The sequence below is a fragment of the Lissotriton helveticus genome, chromosome 2_2 (assembly GCF_964261635.1).
Source record: "Lissotriton helveticus chromosome 2_2, aLisHel1.1, whole genome shotgun sequence".
In the NCBI taxonomy this organism is placed as follows: domain Eukaryota; kingdom Metazoa; phylum Chordata; class Amphibia; order Caudata; family Salamandridae; genus Lissotriton; species Lissotriton helveticus.
Window position 1 is genome coordinate 514,669,005 of NC_136060.1, and position 19,579 is coordinate 514,688,583.

Sequence of the window (19,579 nt, forward strand, 5' to 3'; positions counted from 1 at the left end):
CAGGGCTCCCTGGCCATGGCAGTACCTGACACACCCTCGCCAGGGCTCCCTGGCTATGGCAGGACTTGGCAAACCCTAGTCAGGGCTCCTAGTCAGGGCTCCCAGCCATGGCAGTACCTGGCACACCCTGGCCATGGCAGTACCTGGTACACCCTCGCCAGGGCTCCCTGGCTATGGCAGTACTTGGCAAACCCTAGTCAGGGCTCCCGGCCATGGCAGTACCTGGCAAACCCTGGCCATGGCAGTACCTAGCACATCCTTGCCATTGCTCCCTCGCCATGGCAGTACCTGGCACACCCTTGCCATTGCTCCCTCGCCATGGCAGTACCTGGCACACCGTCGTCCTGGCTCCCTGGCCATGGGCAGGGCTCGACAAATCCGAAAAATTGTACTAGTCCTGCAGGTCTAGTACCATGGAAAATCCCCTCGACCTGACTCCAACCCACTTGACCTCCGTCTCTGAAAACGGAGCAAAAGTGACAAGATAACAAGATTTAAAGGCATGTTTATTGCTCATTTCCTTTGTGAGCAATAAAAATGCCTTTAAATCGTGTTATATTGTCACTTTTGCTCTGTTTTTAAAGACAGAAGACAAAAGTTAGTTTGATTTCCTACTCGCCAAAAAGGGCGAGTAGGACCTAAAAATAGCTCGTCCTCATCCATTCTCCCTCGCAAATGCGAGCGGGCGAGTGGATTTGTCGAGCCCTGGGCAGTACCTGGCCGAGCCTCCCCTAGCTCCCGCCCCACCGTCCCTGGCCGAAGCCTCACCTGGGTGATCATGGAGGCGCTGACCGCCACGCTGCCCTCCTTGGACTGCAGCTGGCGGTGCGAGAGGTTGAGGCCGTCCCCCGAGGCGCTCACCATGTTCACGGTGTTCCCGTGGACCACGCTGAAGTAGGTCAGGTTCTTGTCCAGGATGGGCAGCACGCTCAGGTTGTTGTAAAGCGCAGAGGCGCTGCTCTTGATCTGGATACTCTTGTCCTTGCGATACATCTTGGGATCAAAAACTGCAAGAGGAAAACAAGCCATTCACTTCTACCAAGAGCCCCAGGCACCTGGGCACACCACCCCCACAAAAGAGTCTCACATTCTCAAAGACGGAAGCATAAAATAACACAAACATACAAGAATGAGAAGTAACCCATGGATTATGGTTCTGAACAAACATCTGCAGAGAAGGAACCATCTCTGTAAAAATGTGCTAGCCACAAAGACCACAGCCACAGATATCACAGTCACACAGACCACAGCCACAAAGACCACAGCCACAAAGACCACAGCTACGCAGCCGCAAAGACCACGGCCACAAAGATCACAGCCACAAAGACCACAGCCACAAAGACCACAGCCACAAAGACCACAGCCGCAAAGACCACAGCCGCAAAGACCACAGCCGCAAAGACCACAGCCGCAAAGACCACAGCCGCAAAGACCACAGCCGCAAAGACCACACCCGCAAAGACCACAGCCGCAAAGACCACAGCCGCAAAGACCACAGCCACACAGACCACAGCCACAAAGACCACAGCCACAAAGACCACAGCCACACAGCCACAAAGATCACAGCCACACAGCCACAAAGACCACAGCCGCAAAGATCACAGCCGCAAAGATCACAGCCGCAAAGACCACAGCCACAAAGACCACAGCCACAAAGACCACAGCCACACAGACCACAGCCACAAAGACCACAGCCACAAAGACCACAGCCACAAAGATCACAGCCACAAAGACCACAGCCACAAAGACCACAGCCACAAAGACCACAGCCACAAAGACCACAGCCACAAAGACCACAGCCACAAAGACCACAGCCACAAAGACCACAGCCGCAAAGACCACAGCCGCAAAGACCACAGCCACAAAGACCACAGCCACAAAGACCACAGCCACAAAGACCACAGCCACAAAGACCACAGCCACAAAGACCACAGCCACAAAGACCACAGCCACAAAGACCACAGCCACAAAGACCACAGCCGCAAAGACCGCAGTCACAAAGAACACAGTGTACAACCCCATGGTGCGGTGGAAGGCCTCATGGCTTGACTAATCTACTACACAGATCATGGGGTCCAACCCCCTGCTGCGGAGAAGGGCCAGCCCCAGCACTAATGTACAAGCGCATAGATCATGGCCCTATCCCATCACTAATGTGCTACTGTCTGCACCCCGTGCTGTGCTCCTGCCCCCCCGTGCTCCTGCCCCCGCCCGTGCTGTGCTCCTGCCCCCCCCATGCTGTGCCCCTCCCCCCCATGCTGTGCCCCTCACCCCCCCATGTTGTGCCTCTGCCCCCCGTGTTGTGCCTCTGCCCCCCCGTGTTGTGCCTCTGCCCCCCCGTGTTGTGCCTCTGCCCCCCCCGTGTTGTGCCTCTGCCCCCCCGTGTTGTGCCTCTGCCCCCCCGTGTTGTGCCTCTGCCCCCCCCCCCGTGTTGTGCCTCTGCCCCCCCCCCCCCCGTGTTGTGCCCAGGCCCGGTTCTAGCGGGTGGGCCGGGTGGGCCCGGCCCACCCAAAGATGAGCCTGGCCCACCCAAACAGGAGCCTTGGCCCTCGCAGTGAGGGCTTGAAGGCAGGCGTGCAACGCCCAGGCCGTGTGTGTCAGCCCGGGGAGACAGCTTCCCGGGCGCACACACACACAGACAGTTTAAGATTATAGCAGCCGCACCAAAGTACTTAACAGGTCTTTAAAAGACCATTAACATGTTAACTAGGCTTTGTTTACTTTTTTCACCCCTTCATCTCTGCATGGTGAAAGGGGACAAATCCTTTCTTTGACAACGGTAACCTTTGGTAACCTTTGCCTACTGTCCTGCTGCGTTGATATTTCTTTTTCTATGCAGCGCAGGGGAAAAGTGGTCTGTTTATTCCTAGTCACCCCCTGACCCCTGCAGCTGCTTATCACATAAGGCTGTGACACAAAGTATGACTAATGGAGTAGGTAAGAGAATGTGTTACAAAAAAAATTCTTTTTAAAATCTGCACAGGCCCAGCAGGACACATACTTCGTATGTGCTTCATTTAACCGCATGCGTGCGGGCGGAATTCCGCCCGTACGCTGGGTTTTGCGAAACCGCACTTTACGTGACGAGCTGGGCTCGTCATGAGCGTGCGAGGAGGCTACGCCATGACGAGCCCAGCTCGTCATGAGCGTCGAAGGGGTTAAACAGTTTTTATCATTTCATCATAGCCGATGCTGGTCAACAATAAAACAATACAAAATGGCAATGCCCAGATAAAGTTGGTGATTAATGATCCTGCTTTAGAGCAATTGTTTGTCAGTTAGTATTTTTTAAATGCAGACGCACTGTATTTTATGTGGATAACTCAGTGGGTTACTGCCTTTGACACAGAGATCCTTGTGTTACTTCAGAAGTTACAATCCTAACAAAAGGCAGTGAACAATGAACTGCCACCAAAGAGCTGCAAACAAATATGAATGGTATAATTAGAACTTCGCTTTTTTTGTTTTGTGATATAGTTAGAACTTCCCTAGACTTTTCATTATTCTAATGTTGCTAAAATGAGTATGTTTGGGCAGATATACATTTTTATCAGTAAAGCTGACCCCCATGGAATACTCTTTACATCCTAAGGTTGTGTTTCCCCAGACCAAACCCTCTTAAAATATACTACCCACCAGAATGGATGTCCTATGATTCCTACACCTTGTAATCCTCATTGGCTTATGTGACATTCCCTGTAGACTGATTTACATACTTGCATGATTCATTGTCTCTGTAAGTGTGTGCGTGGTGTAAAGTACTGACACACACTACATTGATATGAGCAGCGTTATACAACAAATTAAATGCATATGAGAGAGGGGATACGTAAACATGAGGGGCGCTGGTGGAGGGTGGTAGTGAGGGAGTATAAGGAGGAGGTCATGAGGGGGATGGGCTACAGAGAGACGAGGGGCACTGGGGGAGGGTGGCAGTGATGGAATCCGAGAAGGAGGTCATAAAGGGGAGGGGCTATGGGGAGATGAGGGGCCCTTGTGGCGTGTGGCAGTGAGAGAATCCAAGGAAGAGGTCAATAGGGGGGGCATGGATGGATGAGGTACACTGTTGGAAGGTGGTAGTAAAGGTATTTATGGAGAAAGAGAGTTTTTGGTGCAGCGCCAAAAAAGACTTTTGCATCAGCGCTGAAGCCGGACCTGTCATGGCCTTTCTGTTTTTGTTTATTTAATTAGCAGTCGAGCCATAAGGGCCACTGTGGAACATACTTTAAAGTGCGTGCTAATTATATTTATTGCTCTATTCAATGTTTTAAGTATGAAGGTGATTTTACTAATGTTTTTACCGGGAGATGGTGCCTGACATGGGGCTGGGGCCCAAGGACAGCTGTGAGACAAAGTTCGGTTCACTGGAGAGGAGTAGTGGATAATCAAGCCTGTAAGGGAGTGCGTTGCAGAGTCCGTGGTCAGGTGGAGGTAGTAATGAAGAGGGATTCTCCCTGAAGGCTCACACAGAGGGAGCCCGAGGAGTGTCATTTGCCTGATACTTGATTTAATCAAAAGGAGACTAGCTCATATTTATTTAAGATTACAAAAACAAGAAGACTCTGGTATGTTTCATCACGGAGTGGGAACACCTGGTGAGTGTGTTCATAAAGCCCTCACCCACCAACCTAGTTGGTGGCATGCTTCATCAGTATGCGAAGGAGGCACTACAGGTCCAGAGCAGGCTCTGCCCAGAAAAGCTGGTCAAGCCCTTGCCCCCTCCCAACCTTGAGGTCAGACTGAGCAAAAACTAGCGTGGTCTTGAGAAGGGAATCCCCCTCTCACACATAGATACACTTTAGGGCGTGTAGACACATAGTCCAAACTACACTCCCACTAGTTTATTTACACTCACCCCTTTTTTTATTTAGGTCCTGAAGAAAGCCAGCTTAGTCATAAGGCACTGGCTGAAACATATTGACCCATTGGATGTGAGAGGTCGCAACTCGCCACTTACATCTCCTAGCCTTATTTTAACCGCTGACGGAGGCCCAGGTATTAAAGTCTAATTTTACCCTCGGGTACTGGGACCCCCGCCTAGCCGTTTTAACATCACTTTCTTAACTATCTTCACTGCACACTCAGCAAAATACCAGCTCCGCTGTAACCAGGCGTTGAAGCACACCCGGAGCACGCTAGGTGCTACTGGGTGGGCCCGATGATGAAGCATGCCACCAACTAGGTTGGTGGGTGAGGGCTTTATGAACACACTCACCAGGTGTTCCCACTCCGTGATGAAACATACCAGAGTCTTCTTGTTTTTGTAATCTTAAATAAATATGAGCTAGTCTCCTTTTGATTAAATCACATATTACCCCGGGGATAAGGACTAGCTATCTGGTCCTCTCTCTCTCTCTTGATTCCGCATTTGCCTGATACTCCCACCTCAGAAACCTCCTCTTCCCATCAAAGGAACATTGTTGGACTTGGGCCTTGTGGCAGGTTCACCCCTGAACTTTTTGCCTTAAGTTATAGTGATTTCTGGTCTTTGCGCACTTTGACACTGTGGCGCAGTGTAAAGTGCGTGCGCTCCCTGAGTGCGTGTGTGAGATAGGCCTGCCCTCCCATAGGAATGCATGGGGAATGTATGTGTCCCTGGTAGTTCCTGATGCGTGGGGAGTGCAGGCTCGAGTTTGGTATGTGTGAACTCGTGGGAGTGAATGCTGCGCAACGGTATGTGTGGCTTGTATGTGTCTAGAAGGGAAGTACTACTTCTGGACATTGAGATATGTGTGCAGTGAGGGTGCTGGAGCGTGATTGGCTGGAGCTGGCTGGCATGCCAGGCTCCAGGAAGTCTGGATGGGTCTGCCCGGTGGTGAGTGGGAGATTAGCATGAGTGATGTGTGGGAGGAGTGTACCTGTGTCCTGGATGGGCTGGGTTTTCCCCACACAATGCTGGCTCCGCCCCCCTGTGGTGTGACTGATGACCCAAGCCCTGCCAGTGAATAGAATGGGTGGTTGGGCCATCAAGAGTACTCAAGAACCAGCTGCGACTGGTTCCGCCCCCACCATGCCCTTAGACAAAGGATTTGTCTGTATAAAAAGAGGCTGTGACCTCTTGAAAAATGTTCTTGTTCCCAACTTGAATCTTGCCAGGGGCGTGCTGCTGCTTGGGCCCAGGGGAAGGCTTGCCCTCCCTGGGCCCTGCCCAGCCCCTGGACTACTGATGCCCTGGAGGACTTTTCTCTGCTGTGCTTGTCCCTGGACTTGTGGGGCTTGCCATAGCGCTTGGGAGCGCTGTATCTACCCTCCAAGCGCCTGAAAGACCTTTCTTTCCCCTCCTAGCGCAAGGAGCGCTTTATTTGCCTTATAGCGCTTGAAAGCGCTGTGTTGTTCCCTAGCGCTCGGAGCGCTTTATTTTTACTTTTGCCCGATTTTCATGATATGTATTCACGGGTGCCACCCCGCATATCAGAGCCCTAGCGGGTGCCACCCCGCTAATTACGGTGTATTTCGAGGGTGCCCACCAATGTTCCCTCTAATTTTTTTCCTCTGTGTGCGGCAGTGGAGGGTCTCTGTGCGCTGCAACCAGGGCTACGTGCGCCATGAACCAGACCATGCGCGTTTGCAGTGCCAAATGTCACTCCAAACGTTTACTTAAAAAAGTTCGATGGTGCATTTTCACACATACAGCGCCATGTTAAGGGTCTTAAGCTTTGTTTCTTTCTTTTTTGAAACCATGACTGGTTTTAAGGTTTATGTTGGTCATGTGCATTGTAATGTTTTCTCATCAACTGTTTTTTGTCAATTGTGTTAATGTACATTCACTGTTTGAATTGTGAAGTCTCCCCTGATCTGAACATATGTGAATAACTATGCTCAATTAAAAAATAATGAATAATTGAGTAGATAAATACTCCAAACCATATGATTGTTTCTTGGTTGGCCATGTGATAATTGCATAGCATGAATGTGATGACTGGATGCTCTTTGTTTTTCTAATAGTAGGCCCTTTCTAGTTGTCGTTTAGGGCCATACCCCCTTTGATATGAAAACTTTCTAAAACTGGCATTTTCAGAGTTGTGACCTAAAATATGAATTTACCATTGAAGAGGATTTCAAATTACAATTATGCAGACACCAAACAGGGTATTCCTACCTGCTCCAAAACAAAATAAATCACTTATTAAATATAATTAGATAATCCAATGTTATCCTAGGAGAGGTTGGCCTTGAAATAGTGAACATTGGATTTTAAAGTTTTTCACTACCCGGGCATGTAAAACATAAAAGTATATATCAACCTTTTTAAATACAACACTTCCTGCCTTCTGGAATGTTTAGGGTCTACCTTAGAGTGACATCTGCATTAACAAGGAGGGTGGTGTTGGCCTGGCACAATGTTTATATTGGCAGTTTGAAACTGCACATACAGGCAGCTATGGCGGAGCTGAGCCATATTTTAAAGGGCAACATGACTGGGTGGCTCAATAAGTGCTGCAGGCCCACTCTTTGCATATAACTGACCAGCCATGGGTATATGGAACTTTACTAGGGATTTACAATTAATTTAAAAATGCCATTATTTGTGTAAGACAGTTTTACCATCCTTACAAGCACTTTAGCAGTGGAAAGTTTACAGAGTTCTAGAGCCAACAAAAACTAATTCAGCGAAACAGGAGGAATGAAGGTAAAACATTTGGGGAAAACCACACCAAGGGTGCCAGATGTAACAGGAAGGATATGGTTTGACTGGCATTAAACAATTCGGTGAACCAGGCGTAATACCACCAGAGTGCATGACTTCTTGTTTCTAGATTCATAATGTTTTCACAACCCCACGTTTTAGTGAGTGGTCTATGTGACTGAGTGTTCTCTACCCATGGGTAAAAATCAAATTATTGTTGGGTTATGGTCTTGTTTTCTTATCAAATAATTACTACCAATGTTTAGTGTAATTTAGTTTTCATATCTCTGTAAAAAAAATGGGTAGAAAAATATGTTGAGAAAGTGATTACCTAAGAGCGCAAAATTTGACACAAGGGTAGGCTGCAATTAATTAACAATAACATGCCATTTGTTTTCATAGTTCCCATTTTGCTCATTCGACAACGGGGGTGTGAGTGATTCCATGGTGAGATCCTGGACTACTCTCACTAAGCAAATGCCACTGTGCTGTGGAACCTTCCCAGACTTTTAATAGAGTTCACACTCAGCATATTTTGGAAAAGTGGTAAAGCCAGAATTAAACGTCAAATCTCCTAGCACTATGGCTAATGGCATTGTTCAAATTTCGTGGAGGAGGTTGGGTGTTTGTGTCAGGCAACCTCCGTGAATTGCACACCTTGTTTGGGGGTCTTTGCACTCACTACCTTAACTGAGCCTGTTTCTACAACTCCCATGGCTTACAGGTAAGTGGCTAAAGGCATAAGGAGATTGTGAGGCCTATGATTCTATTTCATTCCAGTTCAATAATCAGGTTACTTCCTTTGTACACTTGACTCGCCAAAAGGAGCAATGTCAAGCAGAGAAGGCTTACCCCAGGGTGCAGGAGAGGGATCACGATTCAGACAGAGCATAATACAGTACTATCATATTTGTGACTCCTCTAGAAACTAGGAGCTCAGATTAGAGGGCAGCATAGATTGAAACTCTCAAAATAACTCCATAACTCACTGCCCATACCATGTACATGTCTCGTTTCCTGGATGCCCACCTTACACTCACCCCTCCTATCACCACCCTGCTGGCCTCAATGCTACCCTCGGTCATACCAGACCATGCATTTTGGCCCCTAGTGAAACATTTGCGACTACACATAGTGTACACTAAAGAAGCTCTTGTTGTGCCATGGGTAAGTTTACACTATAAAAGTTCAAAACATACATTGCACTGGGGCCTGACGGAGACTGAACTAATAGTATTTTCACTCATAAGGAGTGCAGCCACATTACCACTAGGGGATGTGAAATCAAGCCGAACATCACATCATGATCTGGCAAAGTTGTGCATTGTATCCCTTGGGAAAGATGACGATGAAGGTCTAGCAATCATAACATTTTGTCATTGACCAGAACGAAGATGATTGTCTACATTATGGTGGTCTGCAGTGGTTGTAATTCAAATCCTTAGGAGAACAAAGACACAACACTATCCCAGGTAACATAAAAAGATCATAGCTATGTCTCCATTCATGCACAAGCATTATTAAAGCAGGAAACACTATTAGGGTTGGGTCTCGATATTAGGCAAAAATAGCTGACTGTATGCACTTATGGTTATAATTTACACATAGTGTAGTGTTTGTGAATTCCTTGGTATGCAAACCTCACACAGCCGCATGATAAGCAGATGAATGCTTTAATTCAATTATGCACATGCGATTTTAGGCACTGCCATCACATGTGTAGTAATGGAGAGCATTCTTGCTCTGTGCAGATTAGCATGGCTATATTCGTCCCAGACAGGAAGTTGTTTTGGGACTCCAAGCCCATTGCGCTGCATGTCATGATTAATGCATACAACACTTTATCCAAAAAACTGTGCATGTTTATGATAATGTAGGGATGCAAATAGCATCTCATCTTTTCTGCCAACGGCAGTATCATTCATGCCCATGGAAAGGCTTCCCAGCTCGACACGCTGACGTGGATCATCATGGCGTCACGGCTCAAGCCCTCTGAGTGCCTACATTATCCACCAACAGCCATGTGCAACCAACCTAGCAGGCAACTGGCCCAGCAGTGCTGGCACACATTTCAGTCAGTGCACAAGCCTCTGCCTTGTTCCAGTCACTCCCTCCGTGACAAATGCCTCCAGGACCACTATCCCCATATTTGTTTTATTTTTTTTTATTTGAAAGGTTTTATGTAGCGCTAGCTAGACCAGGAGGTATCAGAGCGCTTTACAGGGTTATCAGGCCATAGTTGCAGGTTACATTGTTACAAAGGTTATACATTTAAAGGACAGAATTGCTCTATTTTACCTCGTTTTCAAAGAAGTCCATTATCGCTGTCTAACAGCAGGAAGTGAAGTCACCTCACATACCAAAAAAGGTTTCGCTTTAGTGCACTCCAATCCACACAACCCCTGGGTATTCCCCTGGCGCCAGCATTGCTGTCAGGGAAACACCTGGAGTAAACCAAGCTTTTAACAGAGCCAGGAGAGGGCATGCAGGAATTATTTTATTTATTTATAAAGTTTTATATAGCACAAACTTGATCCCGAAGGATATCAGAGCGCTTTACAGTTTGAGGGAAATGAAGGTAACAGATCAGTACATTAGTCAAATAGGGAATATGCATAGGCATTGAATCAAATAGCGCACACATAAGGTGAACATTCTACTGGGCATACCAGAGAACACTCTAGTTTCTGCTGAGAATAGGGACCACAACTGCAGCTCCGGGAGAACCAAAAACCAGACCAGGGGTATCATTTGCTTAGACTGGCATTGGTCCTGATTCATTACCCGTGTTAACCATGTATTCTTAAAGAAACTGTGCATTCTAATTTCTGTTCTCTGTGTACTCCCTCTCCTCCATATTCCGCAGGTTATGGGGTTTTGGATTTAATAATTTGAATGGAGGTCAAAACTTGAGGGAGTAAAATGAGTCAACAGATGTATGAACTGCGGTGTGCATGTTAGTGTCATCTGTTCAATTGATGGCAACTTGTTATTACCCAACCTTGTGGCGGGGTATGCAAGTATCCCATCTGTTTCTGTGCATGTGTGACAGTGTGCCAGGTGTTTTCAATAATACCCTGCAGTGCAGTGCAAGCCTCTGTTATGGCACCAGCTACTCGTCTCTGACTGCAGTCCCTCCCTCATCAATGCCACTCACTGTAACCCCAGCCCCTCACTGCTGCCTTTAAACTTTTGCTCCTTAATGCAGCCTCTTATGCCCTGCTGTCCCTTTAGCCCCACTGAAGTCTCTCACATCTGACTCTCGTGCATGCTTCCGAAATACTCATTTTAGGCGTTTTGAAAGAGCAGAATACTGGTCACATTTTGCACTCTGGGTACAGTGGGAGTCTTTTGAGTGCGTGCTAAAATGAAAGTAAACTCGTACACGTTAGGGAATCCGTCGCCAGAGCAGAACCTGACATAAACACGAACATATGCAAGGGCACCTACATGGCAAGCAGTGAACTAGAACTGCAGCAACCACATATGTTTAAAAGAGGAAAGACGGGAAAGGGTACCTTCCAGTCGGCAGAGCTGTTGCTGTCCCCTTTATCTTTGAAGAAGGGCACGGATTTATTTCACCAACCACTCACAGACTTGCTGTATTGGTTTGGTAGTAAAGTGAGGCTGTGGGGAGATTATGTGCTTGTTTTTAAATATCCATGTTAATCGCAACCCCTTCACGAGCTGCGTTTAACATGGATTCTTAAATAAAAGCACTCAATCTGTGCGCAGCCTCACTTTACTACCAAACCAATACAGCAAGTCTGCGAACAAGGCAGATTAGCCTACAAAACACACGCTGTGTTTTGAAACTTGCTGCATTGTTCTGATAGTAAAGCGAGGCTGCGGGGGAGATTGAGTGCTTTTGTTTAAATATCCATGTTAATCGCAGCACGTGAAGGGGCTGCAATTAGCATGGATACCTAAATAAAGGCAGACAATCTCCCCCGCAGCCTTGCGCTACTAAGCAAACATTGCAGCAAACATTGAGTGCGTTTCAGGGCAATAGATAAAGTACACGCAAGTGGCCACATCAAAATACTTAACCTCTGCAACTTGGAAATCACCGTTTTTCGCGCCGCGCGCCTTTTAAAAGCGGCGGCGGCGCGAATACTTTCACGGGATGTGCCCTCTGTGCGCGCGCCACACATGGCACTGCGCGCTCGGGGGTAGTGAAGTGGGCGGCCGCGCAGCCGCGCGGCTTACTGGGAACAGTGGTGCCCACCCCTCGCTATGGCCCCGAGAAATCACCGCCGCAGCCAAAACCAGGAAGTCAGGCGGCATCGCGCCTGACTGTAGGCGGGACTTCCGGGTTGCTGAAGGAAGTCCCGCCCGCCGCCGTGCTCTGATTGGCCAGGGCGCCCGGCCGGAGAAGAAGAGCCCGGAGCCTTGAGGGCTCCACTTTCCAAGTCCCGGTCCCGAGATGGGGGACCGGGTGAAGATGCCCCCCCCTCCTGGAGCCGGGTGTTGCATGTTGGGGCTCCCAGGAGTGAGGGGAGCCCCGGAGGCAGAGTCCCGCGCTGGCCCCGGAGGAAAGACGCCCAGTGAGTATTCTGGGGGCATTTCCTTGCTTCACAAGCCCAAGAGGCTCCGGGGGCATTACGAGTGTTTTTGAGTCCCCGAGCGGGACTCCACCAATTGCGAGGCCCCACTGTGGAGAGCCCACGAGGGGCTCTTGAGTGCCCACAGAGTGTTTTGGAGCCCCAGAGAGGCTCGTGGGGGCCCCCCGTGATATCGAGTCCCCGAGAGGGACTCCGCCTACCTTTGCCCCGGCGAGCCTGCGAGGTTCGGTCCCCGCATTCTTTGATAGAGCCCAGAGAGGCTCAAGAAGGCGCCACAGTTGTTTGAAGAGCCACAGAGGCTCTTGAGGGCAGTTTATTGATTTTGAGTCCCCGGAGGGGGGACTCCAACATTGGCACCACATTTGCTCGAGCCCAGAGAGGCTCAGGGGCATTGCTTAATTTGAAGGCCTAGTGGGCTCCAAACTGCGCCTCTGTATGTTCTAGAGCCTAGAAGGCTCCCCATTTGCACAGTTTTGCTTCCTGAGGGGCCAGTGAGGGCCCCTGGCGCAGATTTGTTTCCAGCTGCCCAGCAATTAGTGGGCAGCTGCACCGTTTAGGTATTTTGCTTCTAGGGACATGTTCTGGACTTTAGGAGTGAGGCGCACTCCTTCATCCCTGGCCTTTCCCCAGCTGCGCAGCACTTAGTGCCAGCTGCAGCGTTTAGGCCCCCTGTCCTGTCCCTCAGCTGCCCAGCAAGTAGTGGGCAGCTGCTACGTTTAGGTCTTGGCGCAGTGGCGCAACCTGGACCCTGGACTTTGATGTAAGTTCATGTTACTGTGATTTCTGCAAAGTGCTCTTTGCTGCACCTCTGAATGTGTTGTTGATACATTATGTGCCCTGTTCCTTACACCGCTGAACGTGTGTTGATGCGTCATGTGTTCCTTACACCGCTGAATGTAGGTTCTGCATCATGTGTTTTGTCCCCAGGTCTATGCCCCTACTTGTATTGTGATACTGAGGTGGTTGCTCTTGCTAGCACAGGTGGTGCTAGTAAGGTCCTGGTTCCCTGCGTGACCTGTTCCTAGGGTGGTTAGGATTGCGTAGGGGGGGACTTACCAGTTACCAGTGGGTACTGGTTGTGTGCTTTATGTCCTATTTTGTGTTACAGTGATCTTCTGTTATAAGTGATCCCAAGGGCTTGATACTAAGCTTGCCCCCTGACCAGAGTCCCAGGACCAGTGGACTCTAGGGTGCCTTCCCTGCCAAATTGCTGGGACTTGTCTGATCTCCCTGGGCCCCTGGGGCCTCGCTGAAGTGTGCCTCGCTCGTTTCCCTCGGCAGCTCGTGCCGGCAGCCCGTCCAAGCCTCGAGCAGCGCCGCTCTCCCCTGAGCCGCGCCGCTTCGCTGGGTCGCCCGCATCCTGCCTCCCCCTCCTCTTCTGAGCCGCACACATTGGTCGCCCCAGAGAAACGCTTGTACCGTGCCGGCAGCCCGTCCAAGCCTCGAGCAGCGCCGCTCTCCCCTGAGCCGCGCCGCTTCGCTGGGTCGCCCGCTCAAGCTTACTAAGGAGGTCACTCGCATTATCCCGTGCAACCAGGACGGAAGGTACTGTCTGATAGGCTATGTTCTAAGTTCTAGGCCTACAAGTATTGTATTGTTACTTCTAAAAGTGCTGATTCCTGACAGTGGTCCAGGTGGCCCTGTCTTGTAAATAATCCCTTGTAAATTCTGCCCGTGCCTCTGGCACATTGTAAAGTGTGTTTTATCTAATGTGTTTTGGTGTAATACAAAGGCTATTTTTATATAACCTTGTGTGGAGTTTCCTTTGTGGTGGGCCTTTGGGTGTTGTTGCTGGGGTGCGTGCGCAAATACTTAACTTACATCGCCTCCAAGTTTAGCCTTGCTGCTCGCGCCACGTTACCTAGAGGGTGAGTAGGGGTTATCTTGGCGTGTAACTCCCTTGCCCTGACTTGGCAGTGGTGGTCTCTGACTGACTTTGGCAAAAGCCCTGGCCAGCCAGGGATCCCATTTCCAACATTGGCGGCAGCGGGGGGATAAGGATTTGTGTTTGCGTTGTACCTTAGTAGCAGCTGGCTGCACCACAAAACTCTGCATTTTAGATAAAAACATTTTGGGGATTATTGTATGGAGTTTGCTAAAAATGTCATTTCTGTGGAAATGTGTTTCTTGTGCACTTTGAGTTAGGTGTCCCTAGCTCGGGAGGGTAGATCATCCCCCTAAGTGCAGTGTGTTTTCTGGATTCACCAGAAGGGTGGGATCCAGTGGTGGCAGCATAAGTGTGTCCAGTGCATGTGTCCCCCGTCCCTGCCCTGGAGTAATGGTACCCGTGTCAAGTGTGGTCAGGTTGAGAAGTCAGGGGTGGTAGAAACTGCCTTACCAGTCTGGGGAGGGGTGTGTGTGGATGAATGGTGTGTGGCACTGGACGTGTTTGTGAGTTCTCTGGATGGGGAGCTTGCTGAATGCTAGTTTTGTTCAGATACCTAAGTCCTGTGTGTTGAACTTTTCCCAAGAACGTCTGCAGACAGTGGAGCCTGCTTTTTGATTTCTGTGGTCTGTTGAGAGACAGAATTTTGGAGTTGGTAATGTTCTGGGAGGAGAGAGGCATAGGGGATGGAGTGATTCCAAAAGGAGTGTCTGAGGTGTCTTCCAGCCCAGCGTGGTGGAAGAGGTTAAGTGTAGCCCAGCTAGGTCTCGGTGTAGGGGCTCACGTCCTGTCTCAAGAGGAGAAGGAGTGGGTGGGACTGCATGTCTCCAGGTGCCCGAAACCCAGTCTCAGGGCCTGGATTGTTCTTGAAGGGAACGTCAGGTCGGGGGCCTAGGCTGCACCAATAGGTCATTTGAGGAGGATCGTCCAGAGTGTCTGGAGAACGTGGAACCTCTGAAACCAGGGTTCCAGTAGTTCTGGTGTCTGGCAGTACCGCTCCAGTTGGGAGGGTGCAGAAGTCCAGATGGAGGGGTGCGAGGGGGATAGGTTCCCCAGTGGAAGAACCAGTGGGTCAGGGGCCAGCCAGAAGGGTTGTGTCGCCAGGGAGTGACCATGGTGATGCCACTTCTCTCCTGAGTGTCAGGCAGACTTGTACACGACACATTAGTTGGGTCACCCTCAAGGAAGTCCTGGTGCACCAGGCATCTGACCAAAGGGTACGTCCCTCGGTTGGGGAGCCAGTAGCCGGTGTTTCCGGATCTGGACGTAAGGGCAACTGTATGTAGTGTCCTGAAGTTACAAGAGGGAACTCCTGCCTGAAGAGAAGGAACCGGGTAAGCTGTATGGGGTATTGACCTGCAGTGGTTGCCTTGCTGCTGAAGGAGGAGAGAAGGTCTTAGATTTTTGTTTCCAACTTGTGGAAGTCCTGATGCGCCAGGCATCTAACCAAAGGGTAGCGTCCCTAGGTTGGGGAGCCAGGGTCAGGTGTTGCCTGTCCTGGACGGCAGGGCGACTGTAGCCAGTGTCCTGGCCGGTTTGTCTTCTAGGGGTACCCCTGTGAACACAGGTGGGGCTCATCTTAAGTGAAGAGACCCTGTGTTTCCCAGAAGGGGTGGTACAGGCCTAGCAGGGATCTTTAGGGTTCTTGGCTGAGTGTTGTGGTACTACCCTGAGAGCAGGTGGGGCCTACCTTAAGTGGAGGGACCCTGTTCTACAGTGGGAGGGTGCAGAACTCTGGAAGGGGGTCAGAGGGAGTCTGACCCCTGTGCATCCGGTGAATGTGAATCCCAGGTGGTAAACCAGTTAAGGGAGCTGTCACTCTGTCATGACCAGCCTGGTGTCCTGTAGGCACCGCACTGAGCCGCGTCTGCCTTCGGCCGCGCAGCCTATGCCGCTTGCCGTCCCCGTCTCGACGCGGTCCGCGAGCCGCCGCCTGCGCCGCATCTGGCAACCCGCAAAGTGCAACGCCTTACTACACCGTTCTTGTGCTGGTCTGACTGTGGTCACAGCTGCTGAGGAAGTCAGGTCCTAAACTGGTGGGAGAGTTGTGTTCTGGAGGGTGCTTCAGAAGTAGAGGTAGGGTGGGGCATTCTTGCCCGTGACCTCTGGTCAGCCTGAGGGTGCGGACCCTAGGTTGAAGGATCAGTGGTAGTTTGGAACTACACTGAGAAAGGGAGTGGAGAATGGCTAGTGCAGGCCAGGGGTTACTACCCCCCACTCTGTGGATTGGCAAGGACCAGTGGTATCTGGGTGGCCTAGGGCCTGGTCCTAGCCGTGGACAACTAAGGAGTACCAGTGGGGTAGCCTAGTTGGGCCTGTGTTTTTTTAAGGATGTGCTTGTCTTATGGATCAACTTGGCGTAGAACCGGAGGGTGTCCCTGCAGTGCGGGCCCGCGTCCGTGTTCTATCGCCCCAAGCAGGGAAGTCCATCACGGTGGTGATTGGCCTACCCTGCGTTTTGGCTGGAAGGGGGTTGTGTTGGACTTGGGCCTTGTGGCAGGTTCACCCCTGAACTTTTTGCCTTAAGTTATAGTGATTTCTGGTCTTTGCGCACTTTGACACTGTGGCGCAGTGTAAAGTGCGTGCGCTCCCTGAGTGCGTGTGCGAGATAGGCCTGCCCTCCCATAGGAATGCATGGGGAATGTATGTGTCCCTGGTAGTTCCTGATGCGTGGGGAGTGCAGGCTCGAGTTTGGTATGTGTGAACTCGTGGGAGTGAATGCTGCGCAACGGTATGTGTGGCTTGTATGTGTCTAGAAGGGAAGTACTACTTCTGGACATTGAGATATGTGTGCTGTGAGGGTGCTGGAGCGTGATTGGCTGGAGCTGGCTGGCATGCCAGGCTCCAGGAAGTCTGGATGGGTCTGCCCGGTGGTGAGTGTGAGATTAGCATGAGTGATGTGTGGGAGGAGTGTACCTGTGTCCTGGATGGGCTGGGTTTTCCCCACACAATGCTGGCTCCGCCCCCCTGTGGTGTGACTGATGACCCAAGCCCTGCCAGTGAATAGAATGGGTGGTTGGGTCATCAAGAGTACTCAAGAACCAGCTGCGACTGGTTCCGCCCCCACCATGCCCTTAGACAAAGGATTTGTCTGTATAAAAAGAGGCTGTGACCTCTTGAAAAATGTTCTTGTTCCCAACTTGAATCTTGCCAGGGGCGTGCTGCTGCTTGGGCCCAGGGGAAGGCTTGCCCTCCCTGGGCCCTGCCCAGCCCCTGGACTACTGATGCCCTGGAGGACTTTTCTCTGCTGTGCTTGTCCCTGGACTTTTGGGGCTTGCCATAGCGCTTGGGAGCGCTGTATCTACCCTCCAAGCGCCTGAAAGACCTTTCTTTCCCCTCCTAGCGCAAGGAGCGCTTTATTTGCCTTATAGCGCTTGAAAGCGCTGTGTTGTTCCCTAGCGCTCGGAGCGCTTTATTTTGACTTTTGCCCGATTTTCATGATATGCATTCACGGGTGCCACCCCGCATATCAGAGCCCTAGCGGGTGCCACCCTGCTAATTACGGTGTATTTCGAGGGTGCCCACCCCTCGCTATGGCCCCGAGAAATCACCGCCGCAGCCGCGGGCAAAACCAGGAAGTCAGGCGGCATCGCGCCTGACTGTAGGCGGGACTTCCGGGTTGCTGAAGGAAGTCCCGCCCGCCGCCGTGCTCTGATTGGCCAGGGCGCCCGGCCGGAGAAGAAGAGCCCGGAGCCTTGAGGGCTCCACTTTCCAAGTCCCGGTCCCGAGATGGGGGACCGGGTGAAGATGCCCCCCCCTCCTGGAGCCGGGTGTTGCATGTTGGGGCTCCCAGGAGTGAGGGGAGCCCCGGAGGCAGAGTCCCGCGCTGGCCCCGGAGGAAAGACGCCCGGTGAGTATTCTGGGGGCATTTCCTTGCTTCACAAGCCCAAGAGGCTCCGGGGGCATTACGAGTGTTTTTGAGTCCCCGAGCGGGACTCCACCAATTGCGAGGCCCCACTGTGGAGAGCCCACGAGGGGCTCTTGAGTGCCCACAGAGTGTTTTGGAGCCCCAGAGAGGCTCGTGGGGGCCCCCCGTGATATCGAGTCCCCGAGAGGGACTCCGCCTACCTTTGCCCCGGCGAGCCTGCGAGGTTCGGTCCCCGCATTCTTTGATAGAGCCCAGAGAGGCTCAAGAAGGCGCCACAGTTGTTTGAAGAGCCACAGAGGCTCTTGAGGGCAGTTTATTGATTTTGAGTCCCCGGAGGGGGGACTCCAACATTGGCACCACATTTGCTCGAGCCCAGAGAGGCTCAGGGGCATTGCTTAATTTGAAGGCCTAGTGGGCTCCAAACTGCGCCTATGTATGTTCTAGAGCCTAGAAGGCTCCCCGTTTGCACAGTTTTGCTTCCTGAGGGGCCAGTGAGGGCCCCTGGCGCAGATTTGTTTCCAGCTGCCCAGCAATTAATGGGCAGCTGCACCGTTTAGGTATTTTGCTTCTAGGGACATGTTCTGGACTTTAGGAGTGAGGCGCACTCCTTCATCCCTGGCCTTTCCCCAGCTGCGCAGCACTTAGTGCCAGCTGCAGCGTTTAGGCCCCCTGTCCTGTCCCTCAGCTGCCCAGCAAGTAGTGGGCAGCTGCTACGTTTAGGTCTTGGCGCAGTGGCGCAACCTGGACCCTGGACTTTGATGTAAGTTCATGTTACTGTGATTTCTGCAAAGTGCTCTTTGCTGCACCTCTGAATGTGTTGTTGATACATTATGTGCCCTGTTCCTTACACCGCTGAACGTGTGTTGATGCGTCATGTGTTCCTTACACCGCTGAATGTAGGTTCTGCATCATGTGTTTTGTCCCCAGGTCTATGCCCCTACTTGTATTGTGATACTGAGGTGGTTGCTCTTGCTAGCACAGGTGGTGCTAGTAAGGTCCTGGTTCCCTGCGTGACCTGTTCCTAGGGTGGTTAGGATTGCGTAGGGGGGACTTACCAGTTACCAGTGGGTACTGGTTGTGTGCTTTATGTCCTATTTTGTGTTACAGTGATCTTCTGTTATAAGTGATCCCAAGGGCTTGATACTAAGCTTGCCCCCTGACCAGAGTCCCAGGACCAGTGGACTCTAGGGTGCCTTCCCAGCCAAATTGCTGGGACTTGTCTGATCTCCCTGGGCCCCTGGGGCCTCGCTGAAGTGTGCCTCGCTCGTTCCCCTCGGCAGCTCGTGCCGGCAGCCCGTCCAAGCCTCGAGCAGCGCCGCTCTCCCCTGAGCCGCGCCGCTTCGCTGGGTCGCCCGCATCCTGCCTCCCCCTCCTCTTCTGAGCCGCACACATTGGTCGCCCCAGAGAAACGCTTGTACCGTGCCGGCAGCCCGTCCAAGCCTCGAGCAGCGCCGCTCTCCCCTGAGCCGCGCCGCTTCGCTGGGTCGCCCGCTCAAGCTTACTAAGGAGGTCACTCGCATTATCCCGTGCAACCAGGACGGAAGGTACTGTCTGATAGGCTATGTTCTAAGTTCTAGGCCTACAAGTATTGTATTGTTACTTCTAAAAGTGCTGATTCCTGACAGTGGTCCAGG

At 51.3% G+C, this 19,579-nt stretch overlaps 2 protein-coding genes across 3 annotated transcripts in view; one reads left to right on the forward strand and one right to left on the reverse strand.

Annotated features, from left to right (window-relative positions):
- C2_2H2orf81 (chromosome 2_2 C2orf81 homolog) overlaps positions 1–19,579 on the forward strand; it is a 312,984-nt gene that overhangs the window by 159,434 nt on the left and 133,971 nt on the right. The gene's annotated exons all lie outside the window — the stretch shown is intronic.
- The window catches only part of WDR54 (WD repeat domain 54), an 82,047-nt gene that overhangs the window by 57,862 nt on the left and 4,606 nt on the right, over positions 1–19,579 (reverse strand). For both annotated transcript variants that reach the window (XM_078678802.1, XM_078678801.1), the window contains exon 2: positions 769–1,007. In XM_078678802.1, the coding sequence (XP_078534928.1) occupies positions 769–993 (225 nt within the window). In that variant the 5' untranslated portion in view covers positions 994–1,007. The remainder of the gene's footprint in view (positions 1–768; positions 1,008–19,579) is intronic.